A 17,567-nucleotide genomic window follows, 5' to 3' on the forward strand; every position below is an offset into this window, starting at 1 on the left:
AAGTTTCCTATGATGTTTCATAAAAAAATAAAAACAGGTGGGTTTTTTACGTTTCTAAGATTTACTAACAACTTTCCTGGTTTGGTAAATGATACTTAAAGCCTTTTGCTTCAATTTTTCATCTTCAATTTTCACCTACTTGATTTCTAACCTAAACTAAAATTGTTACTGTTTGGGTTTAACATTTTTAAATGAATTTCCTTTCGCCAGGATCCAATTTTCGTCTTCTTACGTATTCCAGAAACGCGTAACACTAAATATTGGAATAGTTAGTCAATGGTATTTACGAAGTTGTAAAAAAGATGAAGTTTAAAAGAACAATGAAGTAGAAGAATAGATGCTCTGTGTAATTTTTAAGGACAAATTCTCTTGTTATATTAAACAGCAACTAGCCTATTCGTAATATTTTGTCAACCTTACAACAGATCGAAATTTTTTGTTTACATCATAGCCAAATTATAAAATAAAACCAATTCTGTAATGTTGCCAAATGGTCATATATTTTTTTCTTGATCATTTCTTCACTTCTAAATACGGTTATTATCATGCGAATTTGTATTACGGTTAAACCACTTTGATAAAACTTGATATTCTTATTTTAAAGACATTTATGATAGGTTGGTGATTTTATTAAACACTTTTTTAGTGTCCTTTTCAGTTTGTGTTAAATATGTTTTACTAGTTTGTTTCAAAAGCCGATTATTTTTTTGCTTATACTTTGTCATGACTTATTTTTCCTGCACTAATGTTACTATTAGAAAATTAGTTTACAAGTGACATATTTCTGTGGTTAGGAAATTAGTAGTATACTAAGCTTTATTTACTTCTACCTACAGTATCTTTTAAATGCCTTCCTTTGTAGTTTTGCTTTTCCTATGGTTTTTTTATCTTTTAACAACAAAATACCATCCCCGTTGGAATGATTTGTTTGGACTTTTCTACCAGAAACGGTTCATAGACTTATTTTAAAACAAGAAAGGTATGTGAACTGAAAACCCTACCTTAAAGGCAACAGTATTTACTTAGTACCAGGGCATACGCAATCAAAATAATGCGATTTAGGAAAAAAAAGACACATGGAGCCAGTCCGATGCTGAACCGAGGGAATATAAAGATCAGCCGAATCCGTGTCCACAGCAAAACAAACCACCGAAAAGCTGCCAACCGTCATCAGGCAACGCAATTTTGACTTTTGTTTTGACAAGCCACAAATGCGATCGCCAATTGCTGTTCGGGCCTTCTCGTTTTCCCCTCTATTTTTTTTTCTCTCACTCTTTCCCTCCCGTCGTGCGGTCCTCCGCCAAGGACCTTCCCGTTTCGATTTGCGCATCCCGCCAAAAAAAGCACGGAACCACAAAAGGATCATGTTTCAGCGTGCGCGCCCCGATTGGCGGACTTTCGAGGAGATTGTTTTCCCTCGTGACCGTACGTTATACACACCACGGGAAAAAACGTGCATTTTCACACATGCGTTACGGATTTGCGCACATCAAATGCCGCACGGGAATGTGTTTCCTTCGGTGGCCGGGTTACCCGGCTTGTTTTTCCAGGACGACGATATCGGTTACCGGAATCCGTACTTACAGCTACCAAAGGGGCCTCGGAAGCGGTGCCAAAGGAAGCGCACCAGGTTGTTTTTACAGCCACTCGGATTCGGAAAGTGGCCCTTCGGATGGTGTCGGGTAAGGAAAACGATCCCCTTTGCCGGTGAATTTTGGTAGGGAAAAAGCGGCGGTTTTTTGATGTGCTGGTGTTGATTTGATCCTTCTCGTGTCCCTCGTTGACGTGCGGTTTGTTTTGCCAAGCACCTCGAAATCCGATACGACAACACGGTGGCCTATGGCGTGCGAATATTGCATCCGTGGTGAGAAAATGGCGCTGTGTTCTTTGGAATAACAATTGCGAAACGTACTCTTTGAATGAACCGAAAGATGGCCACAGCTTCCGTCATCCAAGCATTGCCGAATTCCCTCAGCCGAAATGTCTGGAGTAATTTTTACTAACTACTTCCACAAAATCACCAAATGAAAACATGCTAAAATAATGTCCGAAATGCTCAAAGGCCCTTCATTTCAAATTAGATATGCTAATTACCGTATCCCTAGTCTTGATTTGCGTTTACGTTGCAAATCGTCCTCCTTCCGACTCATTGCGTTCCGTTTACTTAGGACTCGGGAGCGGAGCAACGCAAAGGACAATCCTTCGGACATACATTTCATTCCGAGACATTGCACAAGCAAATGACTATCGTTATCACTTTCGAAGACGCCGTGTCCAACCCGTACCATCGCGGGCTTCGGACGGGATGTTTCCGATCTAATCGAGCGTACTGTTTGTACTGTCCGTGTGTTGTTGTTGTCCGTTCCGTTGGCGGATCCATCAACGTTTGCATCCAGGTAATTGGACAAGGCGGTCGGGTTTTTGGAAGGACACAACTTTGGGAGCCGGTTTTTGTTTTATGCCATAACCATCACTTCAATTAGTGCTTCCATTACCCTCAGGGTGATAAATAATCAAACACTATCTATTAAGAGCATTTCCGAAACGAACTATCTTAGTTTTGATATGGTGTTTTCAATTTGGTAGGGGATTATTCGATTCACTATTTGCAAAAGTGACCTATTTTTCACACGATGTCAGTGATAAACACTTAACTGAAGCCTATACTATTTATAATTTTTTAAATAGAAATAGGAATCCGTCACAGTAAAAGAAACGAAAAATGTTTCTTTTCTGAATTCAATCATCGAAAAACAGTACAATGATTCCTACTAAAAAAAAATTATCAAGTTTACAGCTCAGAAGTAATGTTATCATTAATTTTACTTGAACTTCACCTCCACACCATAGAGTTTCCTTTGGTAGTTAACCAATTTAAAAGAAGAAAAATGTATAGAAATGTCACTCTTTCTCATTGTTTTTAAGTTAAAGTATTTAACTTTGCTTCAAAACTTCCTAATTTTAACGACGGGTGACTATTTATGTGTCAAAGTAAGTGTAAAGGCGAAACAAATATATTTGTAGTTATAATGTTTATGTTTTAAGATCACTTCCTTAACATTTGAGGTTTAAATTCTGAGCGATTATGTTTCAACTTTTAAGAAATTCAAACCTTGTTTCCTCTTTTGATTTTGATTCTGATACCTTTTATCATCTCTTGTAACATCCTGCTTCATCCTCCAACTCATATTAATAATTGATGAAGAAGTTCAAGTGAAGAAACATTTAGAACATTGTGTTTAGTATAAAAGATTAATCAATAGTGGTTTGTGATGCATAATAGAAGGATTTCTTTTTCATGGTTACTTAAAACGTTTTTCTAACACTTTATTATTGCAATATGAAGACGTTAATTTTACATTTTAAATTATCCTACAGTGAATGAAAAGTATTCCACCGAACGACATCTGATCACTTGATTTGAGGTAGTTTACATTAGATAACTAACATTGGGAAGCAAATTAGAGGGAGTGATAAAACCAGAACGAACCGATATTGTGCTGATTGTGCTGCAGTACCGAACCGAACGCCATCAGGTCCTTCGCCGGCGGTGCCCGGGCACCGATTGCTGCGAAACTGTCCCCGAGAAAGGACGCCAGCGCGACTGCCCGTGGGGGCGTTTTGGTGGTTTCCGTTAAAATTTTGAAATCCGTTTTCACTGACCGCGCCGAAGCCTCGATCCGTCTCGTCCCGCCGTCACGCCGTCGCACCGCGTGACTCGTCCCCGGCTTTTCCCCGTACGCCGTCGCCGGAAGACGGTGCTGTGCGTGCGTGAGTATGTGTGTGTGTTTACGTTCAACGCACGTGGTCACTCAAGCACCGACTCAGAAGCCGACCACCACGACCTACCCTGAGGAGGTCCTTGGGCGTTTCAGCCTTTCGATCACCTTTTCCAGGTTTTCCTTACTTCTCACCACGTTGCTTGTTTGCTTCAACTCTTCTTTTCCGCGTAAACTATTTTTCCATTTCCACGAGAGACATTTTTTCACCGAATAATGATTTCAACTCTGTTATCCTTTGTTACTTCCTCGGTTTACATTGCCCTCGATGGTGTTTTTTTCCGATGGCACACTTGTTTCTTTTCACTCTTCTTCCTCAGATTTTATTTCATCACACACAAACTGGTCACATTCTGTGAGACACAAACCATGGGAGGCACGCAACGTAACCCGTCGGCTCGGGAAAGAAAATCGAACTGCACTTGCCGATCGGCGCCGGGAAAACTAAGCGATGGTGTTGTTTCGTCGTTTTACTGTCGATCTGTTTCGTGATGCCTGCGTGAAGATCATCCTCCTTTTCTCCGGATTTCCAAGCAAAACTTCGTTAAAAGGAACAAACCACCCACATCAGACACAGCTTTCCCGGAAAGGAGCAGCTTTCCTCTTATCACTGGCACGTCACCGGAACCTCCTTTCGCGGGGTTTTCCCTTTTATTTGACGCACACCAAAATCACCAGACGCGAAAAACAATGCCCGGAAAACTGGCCAGCAGGAGCAGGAAAATAAAGCCAAAATGTTACCGAACCAGAGGCGCTGTGTTTGTTTGCCCCTTCTACCACTCCACCGCAAGGGCCACTGACGTTGGAAAATCGAGACGATCTCGAAGACGAGATCGAAGAACCGCACACACCCGCTCACACGCAATCTCACGCTCTTCCGTACGCTCCACTACCTACACCGAACCGCATTGAACAGTGAACGAACGTCGACTGACACATTGCTGGCCGTTCCGACATCCCGACAGCGGCGCACCGGGAGCTACAGGGTGACACAGGGCAACATCAGAGAGTCCGGTCGCCACCCTGTGTTGCGAGGCATTTGATTGGCTCTCGGCCTTCGAAAAGCGTGCGAGAGCAGGTACACCATCTGCGGGGGAAAGAGAACGTGCACTAACTCCGCCTCCGCCATTGGTGAACGATCGCGTTACCGATTCGGTGTCCTTCGCACGTGCGAAACCCGTTTCAATCGGTAATTTACCGATTCCCAAACGGTAATTGCCGTTTTGGTGAACCAATCGAAGCGCTCCGTTCAGTGTGTTGGTCACTCACACCAACGCCACCGACACCAACACACGCCCAGTTTCCCAATGGCACACAAAAGCAGATGCGAATGTCGTCGCGAAACTGAACAAAATTGGTCCTGCGAGTCACAAACTAATTTACTGCGAGCGCCGCAAACAGTCCAACTTTAAAGAGCTTCCTTACTAGCTTTTTCTCGAAACCCCCAGCAGCTGTTGCACACGCCAGGGAAATAGATTTTCCTCTTTCGGTTTACGGTTTTTCCTTTTCCAACACCTCCAACGGGGGGTGCTCCGGTACCGGATGTGCCTGATGGGGACAGTTTGTTTATTTATTTTTTCACTCCCCTCAATGGTGGACTTGAGAGGAACCGTAAAAGAGGAATCATAGGCACACATACAAGGACGGGCTCGTATGGGTCGGGAAAAAAGGTCCGGCGCAAGCAAACACAAACACCATTGATCCAGTGAACTTTGATTTTCCAACCCAGCGATTCTTCCTTTTCCTTCGTTTTTCCCAAACATCGTGGGGGGGCGGGAAAAAGTTCCTTCGGCCGAGTTTTCCATCCCCCAAAGCCATTCAGCACAGCCGTTCCGGACTGTGGAAACTTTTCCTCCCAGAGACAGATCGCTCCAGTTGGTGGTGTTTTGGGTGTTCCTTTTTCTTTTGGTGGCAAAAACGACAACGACGCCGTCTACGACGAACACGACGACGACGACGAATGCGTGTGCAATTTAAGGATGATGCATTAATTATTGCGTATTTTCGATTATTTATGACCCAACGAGCCCGAAGCCGTGGCGCTGGCGACACACTTTTCTTGGACCGTGGGCGATGGGAAAAGTTTCTTTCCAACAGCCGGCCCCAGACGCCGCTTTGTCCTGTCTGTTGCCGGGCAAAGTTGCACGTTGTGTGAGTGTGTGTGTGTGTGTGATTTTTATTGTGAATGAATTGTTGTTCGGTCGTTTCGTACGGGGTGCCCTTGAAAAGGCCGGCCGATTATTCGCCGCCAGTTAAGTGGAAAAACGGAGTATATAAATGGGTTTGATCCGAAAGCGGGAAACACTGGAAATCGATACGTTCCGAGGGGAAGCAGATTTACTTTGCTACTTCGTGTAGCCCATTGTAGTGTCCTTCTTTATTGCCCATTTCACGTAAGCACCAAATATCAACACCCCGAGCCCAGACGACCAGTGTGCATTTTAAATGTGACGACAGGGATGGCGCTTAAAGCTTCATAAAATATTTGTCGGCATTCGGATGCGAAAGGACATGGACATTGGTACGACAACCATTCGTAACGGCTATTAAAGAGAGGGGGTCGTTCTGGTGCGTACCGGACATAAAAATTACTAATTAAGTATATTACTGCACTACATAATACGGTGGGGGAGTTGTAATCGCCTTTTAATATATGATAAATTTAACCAATTCTATACAGTTTAAGTAAAAATTCCTTTTAATAAGTTGTTTTACACCGGATCGCTTAAACATTCCGATGCTAGTTTTAAATAAAGTGTATGCGTAATGTGTTTATAAAAGCTAAGGAACATGAAAGGATATTTCTTAAACGCAACAAACAAACAAACAACTCAATTTGAAAGTTAAATAATTACACGGCATTTGAAATAACCCGAACAGTACAAAACAAAAACACTGCAACTAAAACGAAAGCAGATAAAGCCATTCAATCTCACACAACATTGGATAAGATCGTTTGTAGATTGAAATCTATCAAAAAAAAAAAAAACAAAACAAACGAGACCATTCTCTGCCATGGGAAAAGCGTGCAGAACACTTTAATTTAATACAGAACATTCAAACACATTAAAGTGCGCGACAACGGCTTCGGAAAACGGAACAACAACACCCTCAGCCCCTTCCCACAGTCACAGGACGAAAATCAACTGAAAATGTGAGAACACAGTTAAAGCTCGCCAAACATAACCGGGTTCAGCTTTATCGAGGAGGAAATTTAACCGAGTAAAAGCTCAGTCGCAGTTTCCGTGGGTGCGAGTGAAACGGGGAAAAAGGACGATAGCGAGCTAGAGAAGGATGGAAAAGAGTCATTAAAAGAGCCGTTTCGGCATGTCTAAATCGTTCCGTTTAAATACCAATTAATAATCGCTAATGTGTGCACACTCGCGCTGTGGGTCGGCCGGCTGGGAGGGGACCGGCTGGAGGGATATCACCAGGACTTCGGCTTCGGATGGAAGAGCGGAAGGTGAACACAAATTTGTGAATGCAGAAATTTGCATAATTCACTGGCAGAGGAATGAAGAGCGAGCTGAAACGGGAAAAAAGTTACAAGTAAGGAAAACAACGCGTCTACAAACAACGAGCTGCCATTTTGTCTTATTTATCTCTACTTTGCTACTCGAGTCGAGCTTGTCGGCCGGTTGAAAAAAGTCCTTCCCTTCAAAGTCTGGTAATGGTTCGTGCAACCTACAATTAAGGAATTACGGAGCAAACCGATTCGTCCTAAAAGCGTTTTCGTTCGTTAGTAGGGTTTTTCCTTTATACCATTGTTAGTAGTGTTTTCTTTGCCCATCATTTTAAATTTCTTGGTAATGTAATTGTTAACCTGTTCCAAAGGGAAATTAGGGGGATCAATTTTACCTTTGCTTCTTCTTGTCCAAAAAAAGTTACAGACACAAGCAAAGGTGTCAACAGATTGAAATTGATTGAAAAAATTACAGATGTTTTAAACCTTGCTTACTCGAAGGGAAAATCATTGCTTGGACCGACTTGATCCCGATCAGACAATATAGATATGGGGATTATTTCCTTATTTGTCCAAGAGGTTTACGTCTAAAAGTCATCCACTTCAAGCTGGTGGAGATTTTAACTTTAAAATAACTCTTCTCGTGAACAAAAGTTGCACATTCGCTAAGCAGACGCAGTGTAGAACTTAAAGTAAATGGTAATGTTAACGGTTTTTGATTGGGGTAAGGGATGTAAAACAACGTCAACAATAAATTCATTCAAAAAATATCAAATAACTTCAGAAGAAAACATTTTAACCATGTAGAAAAGTATAACCTGTATATTCTTCATTTTACGATGTAAAAAGATGAAATCAATTGATCTCAATCAAACTCCAATCTACGGTGAAGAAGTTAATTTTTCCCTCTATGTCTCTTTTAAAGCTTCTTTTTTGACCCATTTTCAAAATATCCTTCTCAGGGAGTTTAATTTTCAAGAAAGGATAGATAAACTATGGAGGAATGGGGAAAACAAACGGACGACAAATCATAATTACACGTGCTCGACGGTAACAGAGCACATTAACAAGAGTCTTCAATTTGTTTCGGATTGCGAGCAACGAAAAAAAACACCGATATAAATCTCTAACGACAATTCATAACCGAAACGGAACCACATCAAAGAATTTACGAGGGAAGAAAAAGTCGGTGTCGGTGGAATTTTCCTCGTCCTCGTTGCGGTTCATATTTCATCGCTGATGAGAAAATTTGACATTTCGTCGGAAAACGGTCATACTCTCAGCGCTTCATTTCCAATTTCCCTCCACCTGCGTAACTGCGCGATCTATGGATCTATGAAATTAAGTTACTAGGGAATATTTCGTCGCTTTGCTTCGCGCTTACTGTCAATTACATGCCCCGTCAGCAACGACACAGCATCATCAGCACCATCATCATCATCGTCATCAGCAGCAGCAGCGGCAGCGGAAGGAATCCCATCGAAGCGCGCGCGTTGAACTGGGACCCGACGATGTCGCCAGCAACAGATCATCCACGTCGGGCGGTGACCCGAGGCGCACATGTGCGTAAAATTACGTTCCACATTGGCCATTTCCACCGGAAGCATAACCGAAAATGGGGAAAAATTGGATAAAGATATAAGTATGAATGGAGAGAGAGAGGGAGAGCAGGTGAACACAGAATGAAGACGTAGCAAGTGACACGCAACCGTGGGCGTAAAGTCAACCTCGCCGTGAGCTCAATTTTTCCATATGGCCACCTCTGGAAAAGGTGGAGACGGAAGGCGGAGAAGGAAGAAAAGTCATCCATATGCGTATCCGAACGGAAGCTACGCCAAGCCAACCACGAATCGGAATCCTAACGAAACGAAGCAAGGCTCAGAAGGAATCATTCGGGACCAGCAAAAAAGAAAAGAACTGGGCAACACTCGAATGCCGGTGATAATTGTGCTCAATTAATCAAAAGATCACAACCATGAAATTATTAAACAGACAGCTCGTGAGCCGAAGAATGGCCGCATTCGGCAACAGAGCGTTGGGATACGGGAATGGTCTCGTTAGAAGAAAAAAAAGAAACTGCCGAGGAAAAAGTCAACATCGTAAACGAGAAGGGACAACATTAAACCGGGTTAAGCTGAAAAATCTGAGACAAGCACACGTACGATCGGTTGATGTTCTGATGGTTTAATATGATTCTTGTTTGGAGCTTGTCATATTATGCAAAACAGAATTCGTAAAGAAACATTTCATTGAGGAATACAAAATTCAAGAAATCGTCTCCATACTTTTAAATAATACATGAAACAAATTTATTTTTCGAAACCTTAGCTAACAACTTCAGTATCAGCTAAGATAAAATTAGACCAATAATCAGATTAGTCAAACTAATAAAATTTAAATTTGTGGGCATATGAATTTTTCATAAGTCGCTCGATAGAATAAGTTAAGCAGAAGTAGCCTGGCAAAACTAGAAGCCACTAGAAGTTTTGCCACTCATAATTTCCGAATGCATGGAAATCGCTTGTCCTGCAGGATATTTTGACTCCATAAAGATTACTGACCCCACCATGCGCTATTTCACAAAAATTCCATAAATTATGTACTTAGTATTAACTCAAAATCGAATAGAGCAACGTCCAAAATCTATTTTGCATCCCACACTGCGCAACGTAACGCTGTGTAACGCCGAACACTTATCATGCTAGTGGTGGGTAAATCAAATCTTTGTAGGGATTCGAATTTGTCTATTCAAATCCGGTTCTAGATCCGGATCTTCGAATCCGAATCCCAATACGTGATATCATGCGTGCAAATTCAACTTGCGGATTATTTGTTGAATTAATTGAATGATTTACATAAGAAAACCATACTTAAGATAATCTTATTCTCAGGAAATTCAAACAAAACGATACTGCAAAGTAGTTTGCTGAAGAGTAGCATCTCTTTTACGTATTTTTCTGAAAAAGCCCTTATGGAAAGATGTAAAAACTACAAAGTATTTCCTAAACTCAAGCAATTTCTTCTAGCCCTCGTAAAATAATTGAAATTTTGTATTTTGTTTAGAGCGGCTGATAAACATAAATATTTCCGAGACCAACATATGTTTGCTAAAAATTCAATTTAAATATTTGTTGTTTCCTGCGAACGGTTAGTAAATTGAAAATTATGTAATCCCCACTATTCCACACTAAATCAAAACACACAACACCGTAAGTGTGAATTTCTCCTCTGGCTAAATTGTAACGGTTTCTCCTTTATTCAAATATATCGGTAAACGATGTTTTCTTTTCCCGTTCGTGCCTTTACGCCCTCTGTCTCGGCCACCCGGTACCCGGTAATAATAATCGTAATAATTGTAATAATTATTGCTAAACAATCCAGTGTTGAGGGATGAGTGGTATTAGTTGAGCGTTGCCCTTGCCGAACGTTTCTGCGCTTCTGCTGGCCTGCTTCCCACCCATGATTACCAACTGATTCCATTCGGTTGCTTCGTGTCATGGCTTCCGGTGTTCGCTCCGGTGTTCGAACACCCTTTTATGACGATCAACTACGCACCCTTACAAATATATGATTTGTTTTTTCATTTATTAATTTATTTGTTTTGTATATGATTTGTTGAGTGATACTTTGTGATGCATTACTTTGTGTGTTTGCTTCTTTTTCAACCTGATTCTGGCTAAAGCTAAAGTGCCGACACCTGTGTCAGCTGTTGCATTCTATCTAATTCCGTCCGTGTAAATTTTACTTTGTAATATTTTTCTGTTTGTATTGTTTTACACTTTATTTTATTTTACTTCATTTCTCATCTATCATTACCATTTCAATCGGATTATCTAACAATATTATCATCGTGTGGTTGTGTATTTTTTTTGTTTCTCTCGTCTATTCTCATTTGTTTTTATTGTGGTGTAGAAAAGAGATTGGAAAGAGTGGCTGGAATTCACGCTGTTGCTCTTCTATTTAGTAGGATAATTGGATCATTCGTATATAAGCATCTGCATTCTAGTGAGTCAGACAGTGGCTATTTCTTAGGTTTCCAGCACATTTAGAACGGAGTTAACCAACGGGTTGATCGGTGTACGGCGCTTTTGTAACATTCTGTACGATCTTCCGTTCGTCGCAGGAGTTAGACAAGAGCGTTCTGTAAAGGAGAGGGTCAGAAACTCGAACAGCATGGTCAGTTCCGCAGTCAAATCGTTGGCATATGACGATGTAGCTTTCTGTAGTTGAACCTTCATTCGGCTTCAATTCTCGTTTGTTCCTTCCTGTTTTTCTACCCTGGTGGCCTCCCCGCTCCCCAACACCAGCTGATTATTTACATCTATCAAGATAGTAAAATATTCGTATGGATTTTACGTTGCCATTTGTTTGGTTTTTTGGTTTTTTTTCTTGCGATGTAGATATATTTTGTTGTGTATAATTTTCATGCAATATGATTAGAATATACTTGTAACGTCTTTTGTTTTTTGTTCGTTAGTTTTCCTTTCTTCTTCATTTTTTATGGTCTTCTTCTCTCCCTATCGCTAAGTGGTCGAAAAAATTCGTGCCTAAGATGCACCGTGCACGAGAAGTGCTCTACGAGACATAGGAGTAAGAAACTAGGAACTTAAATCTTAACTTAAATTTAAACATTCCGACATCGTTCGAGATGATTCTACTAAAAAAACGTAATAAAAAAGCAAACATCACCCTAGGAAAACATAACAGCCATCTTTTCTTCTACCCTTCAAATTACGTCCGATACCTGTAGCAACGTTGGCAACAATAACAATTTCATCCCGTCACCGTCGTTACCTCATGGCAAACTCAGATCCGTACAGTTCCTTCCGTTTGTTCATTTTTTGCTGTAGATGCGATTGCACTTCCGATGAAAATACTGTACACAGAATACACATCTAGTAGCCCTTTTTCAACAATTAAATTTGAACGATCAGCTCCCAAAATCTCCTCTCGGGTGGTCGATCATTTCACAAGCAAAAATTAAACTCACATACGATGTGGTTCCGATTACTTCCGCAACAGTCGGTTCATGTCCTTGTTCTGCTTGCCGATCTTGACGTCCACATCCTCCACCCGATCCGAGATGTCGTCGATCAGATCGTTCTGGCTGTCGATTTCCTGATTCAAATCCAAAGCCAAATTCTTCAGGCGCGACAGATTACCTCGCATTTCATCCAGGTTTTGGTCCAGCTGATGGCTGAAGCCTCCGCCGCTGCCATTTGCTAACTGTTGCTGCTGCTGCTGCTGTTGCTGCTGTTGCTGCTGACGCAGATGCTGCTGTGAGTGGTGGTGTGGATGGTGAGGATGATGGTGCTGATAGTCCCCGGAAACTTGCGACGGCGGCGGCACCGGGGACTGATCCGCCGTCCAGTACGGATCCGCGATGCGATAGTCCTGCGGGTTCGGATAGAGATCATCTTCTTCCGTTGGCGTCGGGGATGATATGTTCTGACGGGGTATTCCACCTTGCGCCACGACGCCACCTGCAGCGGGCCCGCCGCTGCTGCCAGCGCCACCGCCTGCTCCCGCCACCATTCGCCCCGAGAGATAGTTCTTCAGCCCACCGAAAACACTTTTCAAGCTGTTCAGATGCTTCTGGCTGAACCGGAGCGAGTTGTTGATTTCGTCCAGCTGCTTCTTGGTCTTTTCCAGCTGCTCCCGCTGCCGGTGCAGTTCCTCGGCCGTCGCAATGCCTACCTGCTCCGTCTCGCGCAAAACCCCCAGGCACCGCTGGGACGTAAGGAGCGTGCTTTCCTCCAGCTCTCGGCGCCTCTGCTCGAAAGTTTGCCGCTGCAGTGCAATCTCATCGTCCACGGCACCGGCCGAATCGGGACCGAGGCTGGAGTACACGGTTCCCGAGCTGCCGTACGCCAAAGGTTTACTAGGAACACCGCCACCATAGCCGCCGTACGCTGCTGCCGCCGGCATGTCCATCACGTACCCGCCTGGTCCCACGCTAATGACACTTCCGCCACCCCCGCTTCCACTGCTCCCAGCGTACGCAAGCCCACCGGACACGTCAAAACCGACCGTCGGTCCGAGCACATCTGGACGGGTGTACGCCGTCCCGCTCACCTTCGACACTCCGTACTTGTCCTCGCCGGGTAGATAAGCGTCCTAAAAACGAAGCAACAACAGGGAAATTGTATTTATCAGCACTATCAATGAGTAAGCAACATTCGATAATGACACACTGTTGCTGCCATGCATTGACTCAGCTCCTTTGTTTTCTTCCATCTTCTACTTACGCCACGACGGGGGGTGTTCCGGAGGAACATCTCATCGTCAATGTCGTCATCGTCCGTGAACAGGTTCGCTGGGTTCGGTACGTATTGATGGCCGGACATTACCGTATCACCGCACCAGGCCCGTACCGCCGATACCGTGGATAATTGCTGTGCTGAAGTCCTTTCTCCTCCACCACTGCTGTTGGAATGCTGCAATGGTAGCTCTCTTTCACGCTACAAGGTACGCGGAACAGTCGATAATGGAAATCCGATGACGAACGCTGGAACGTGCGAGCAGCAATTCCTATTTGCCTTGGCGCAGGGTGTACTTTGCACTTTGAATTCTGTATTTGCCTAGATGTAAATCTTTTCTGTTTTACGTTTACTCTAGCAATAAATGTCCTCAAATCTCAGACGATACTTTGGGGGTGTGATGTGTGTATTTTTTTCTTCGCTTCTTGTCACTCGCTGTCTTTTCCGAATGACATGCACAAGGTTATTTAGAAAAGATGTGCTTTACAGGGTGGTTCTCAAATCAAATGGCCAGCAACAAAGACTAAATTCTTCTTTGGAAAAATAGGTCAATCGTTTCGTTTTACCCTTAAAAAAAGTTAAATTGCTTTTACCTTATACAGAACTTCCTTAACAAAAACTTTACAAACAAATTATTACAAACAACTCCAAGGTTGATAGACACCACGTTGTTTATTTACAAAACATTCCCAACATGATGACAGCCTCAAACATTGTGGGCGAGCCGAGGTGGCAGCAGCATACATGCGATTGTTGTTCCAGAAGACCAGAGGAAAAATATCCTTAAAAACTAAAATCTCATAAGTTTCGTCGCAATGGCTTGCTGTCGGTTGTGCTTGAGTGAAACTTCCGGTATCTATGTCTCCCTGATAACGGGCAAACGGTTGTGCGCGGTGATAGACAGAGTGTTCCCTGCGAAGGTAAGTCGAACACATCTTGACCATTGCCAGCAACCGACAATAATTTTCTATTCTGATAACTAGATTTCCCAGACGCTTAAGAGAACCGACTCTCCTGGCCTTCCGGAGCAGGTTTGCTCAGCTTGCATACTAACTATGGTGGACTTTTGTAAGTTTAGTTTGAAGATGGAATCGAACCAGGAGCTTCTGTACCGAAGAGGCGCAGATAAATCGAATACAACTCTGCCTACTGGTATCCTACCTGAAGGCAATGCAGAACAAAATGCTGAAATTCCCTCGAATTGTAAAAAAAGTAAAAATAACGATATTGGAATAACAGCAGTGAAAAATGAACCCAAGGTAATGGACAACACAATGGATGAAGAGTTCAATAATGCACAGGTCCCGTCCAATATGTTGGATTCGTTGATGAATCATTCAACCTTAAGAGTTTTGGTTGAAAATGTGGACGTTAAAATTGAAGCACCCTCGGACGATGACGAGATACCGATCATGAACTCCCGATGGAATGATGGAAGCGATACAAAGGTAAGCGCATTTTTGCAAATTTATAATTTTATAATGATATAGATACCTAATGACCTAATACAATAGGTATTAAAATTCATTCAAATTTGCATATTTTTCAGTTGCAAGATGTGAATACAAGTGAACAGCTTCAGCATTCGCCAAAGTCATCAACACAGCAAGCTACAAACCCAAGTAATAGCAATCTAAACCGCGCAAAGTCGTTAAAAAGAGAATACAAAACTATATCCGGGCTAGATGACTCATGTAAGATTGTATACGATGATTTGCTGATAAAGTATGTCCCTTCTAAAGAGACACCGTTTAGACAAAGAAAAGGACGTCACGGGAACTACAACGATATGCCTCCAATCAAAGTCGCCAAAACTGGGCCAGCGGTCGAGCCCTCAGAAGATTACCCAATCAATCATTCTTCTTCGTCAGCGCAATCAGCCACGCAAGGTCGAGCTTTCGTCTCGTCCTATAGTCAGGGCTTAGGAAGTTGTCAAACTACCCATCCAGCGGAAGCATTAGATGCTACGGCTTCTGGTGCTAGTTTGTCGATAAGATATCTTCGTCTTCCAAACAAAACAACTGACGAACGAAAAATCACACCCGCTAGAAAACAAAAGCATACCCATCGAAAATCCAGTCTTGCCCAAAAATGCACCAGTAGTTCCGTTGCAGTTCCCCACTCTTCTAATGGGGAACATTCGGCTTCCATTGACATCCCGGGGCAAGAGGTTAATTTACCGGTAACAAGGGTCGCAAAACCCGCTGGCGATCAGTTTTCCGAAGATACTGCATCAGATGCCAGCGCTATTGCTGCCGCATTGGATTCGCTGTTTGACGTGTTGAAACCCAACCCGTACCGACCGAGTACTGCCACATCCACCCAGTTATCAACGTCAGAGGAATCAACCCTTCATTCCCCGGAGCAGGCCTCACAAGTTTATACAGTAGTGATAACACGTATTTGTTAGATTAAGAAAGATTAAATGATAAGTGCAAGTTGCAGAGTATAATAATTTAAAATAAATTTTAGGTTGGTTAGGTTTTTATAAATCCTACTGTCCTCACGCTTTGAGTTCTTGGTGCTGGAGATGACTACAAAAGCCTAGAGTATGGATATCGGGTGAGATAATAATATTCTACATGGATATTGTGGAAAGTATTAAAGCAATGGTACATGTTCTGCTTAAATAATTTTTAGGTGTCCCGGCAATCTATTTCTATGTTCATCCCAGTAGTTTGTGACGCACTGTGACAAAAATTTTTTTTGATAGTATTATTACTAGTCAAACTAATGAAACAATGAATAGCTATTGACGCTACACTCTTGAAATAAGCGCAATTGATCGATGTTGCTAGATGCATACTTACGTCACGAATATCAATGCGTCAGCAGAACAAAAACTTTTGTAAAGAACATAGACGAGTCCGTAATTAATAAAGTTTTAAGGCAGCTCTTTTTTATTCATCTTCGCTTCTGTCTTCTTAAAAAAATCTTCGGGATTCATTCCTGTCTTCTCCCGGAACCGAGCCGCATCCGCCTTACAAATTATTTGGCGAACTGCCACTTTCACAGCTTGTTTTCTCTGTGGCGAAAATTCTTGAAGCATTTCGGTAACCCACTGCCCAAACACTTGTTCCTCGGATTGAACCATCCGCCTTTCTTCCATGAGCCGGTCTGACACCGCTGACACCTTCTCCAAGGACCTTAATACATTTAAATTGTATGTCAGATTAGCCTCGTCCCACCTACGTTTTGCGCTACGACCGCGCTGACCGGGTGGAGCGGGTAACGGTGGTGGTGTTGACGGGCACTGTGGCATAGGTGGGCGAGTGGATGGTCCTGGTTGTGGCGTGGGTGGGCTGGTGCTTGGTCCTGGTTGTAGCGTGGGTGGCCGGGTGGATGGTTTGAGCTAGAATAAAAATAAGAATATTATTAGAGAGAATCAATACTGAAAGGAATCCTGGAATCACATTACTGCTTAACACTGAGAGGCTAAATATATAGTTTTCGTAATAGTTTTCATACTTTATTACTGCATTTACTCATTATAATTCAACTTATTTTCCAGCCTCCAGACTCGATTGAAGAATGGCTAAAAGTGTCTGATAAATTTGAAGCCAAAAGGAATTTCCCACATGCTATCGGCGCTATCGACGGGAAACATGTGCAGATCAAAGCTCCAAAGAGAAGTGGAACGGATTATTTCAACTATAAAACATTGTTCAGCATCGTTTTGTTGGCAATTGTTGATGCCAACTGCAACTTTATGTTTCTCGACATTGGAGCAAAAGGACGCATTTCTGATGGCGGAGTTTTGCGACATTCTCGTTTATTCAACTTATGGGAGAATAATTTGTTGAATATTCCCGATCCCCGTGTTCTGCCATCCGACCCGACTTCTCCAAATGTACCATATTTTCTGCTAGGTGACAAAGCTTTCGCCTTTACTACTTATTGCATAAGACCTTTTGGTGACACACAACAGACGACGGAATGTCAAGCGAACGACAAATCTGCGCCTGTGACTGTTCATCTCTACATAGCGAACTCATGGGAAACTCTGGTGAAACTCCTCTCAAACTTGTATGGAGTTTCGAGTTTCCCGAGTTCGCTAAGTGGACA

At 42.6% G+C, this 17,567-nt stretch overlaps 3 protein-coding genes across 3 annotated transcripts in view; 1 reads left to right on the forward strand and 2 right to left on the reverse strand.

Moving 5' to 3' along the window:
• Window positions 1-3,533, reverse strand: part of LOC131259005 (LIM/homeobox protein Lhx5) — a 38,140-nt gene extending 34,607 nt beyond the window's left edge. Inside the window, exon 1 of the mRNA XM_058260412.1 lies at window positions 3,491-3,533. Coding sequence (XP_058116395.1) covers window positions 3,491-3,533 — 43 coding nt within the window. The remainder of the gene's footprint in view (window positions 1-3,490) is intronic.
• An 8,076-nt stretch (window positions 3,534-11,609) lies between these two features.
• Window positions 11,610-13,912, reverse strand: LOC131260883 (synaptosomal-associated protein 29). The gene is made up of 2 exons (XM_058262727.1): window positions 13,491-13,912; window positions 11,610-13,359 (listed from the first exon to the last, which is right to left on the reverse strand). Exons 1-2 carry the CDS (start codon window positions 13,587-13,589, stop codon window positions 12,250-12,252), a joined length of 1,209 nt encoding a protein of 402 aa, XP_058118710.1. The 5' UTR covers window positions 13,590-13,912; the 3' UTR covers window positions 11,610-12,249.
• A 323-nt stretch (window positions 13,913-14,235) lies between these two features.
• Window positions 14,236-16,187, forward strand: LOC131272906 (uncharacterized). Its single transcript, XM_058274778.1, has 3 exons — window positions 14,236-14,422; window positions 14,486-14,950; window positions 15,052-16,187. Exons 1-3 carry the CDS (start codon window positions 14,318-14,320, stop codon window positions 15,910-15,912), a joined length of 1,431 nt encoding a protein of 476 aa, XP_058130761.1. The 5' UTR covers window positions 14,236-14,317; the 3' UTR covers window positions 15,913-16,187.
• The last annotated feature ends 1,380 nt before the right edge of the window (window positions 16,188-17,567 follow it).

This window comes from Anopheles coustani, chromosome 3 (genome assembly GCF_943734705.1).
Source record: "Anopheles coustani chromosome 3, idAnoCousDA_361_x.2, whole genome shotgun sequence".
Lineage (NCBI taxonomy): Eukaryota > Metazoa > Arthropoda > Insecta > Diptera > Culicidae > Anopheles > Anopheles coustani.

Coding starts and splice junctions, on each gene's coding strand:
- LOC131272906 (XM_058274778.1), top strand. CDS start 14,318: ATGGCTTGCTGTCGGTTGTGCTTGAGTGAAACTTCCGGTATCTATGTC. Junction 14,423..14,485: donor ACAGAGTGTTCCCTGCGAAG/GTAAGTCGAACA, acceptor TCTGATAACTAG/ATTTCCCAGACGCTTAAGAG. Junction 14,951..15,051: donor ATGATGGAAGCGATACAAAG/GTAAGCGCATTT, acceptor CATATTTTTCAG/TTGCAAGATGTGAATACAAG.
- LOC131260883 (XM_058262727.1), bottom strand. CDS start 13,589: ATGTCCGGCCATCAATACGTACCGAACCCAGCGAACCTGTTCACGGAC. Junction 13,360..13,490: donor GGAACACCCCCCGTCGTGGC/GTAAGTAGAAGA, acceptor CTTCGTTTTTAG/GACGCTTATCTACCCGGCGA.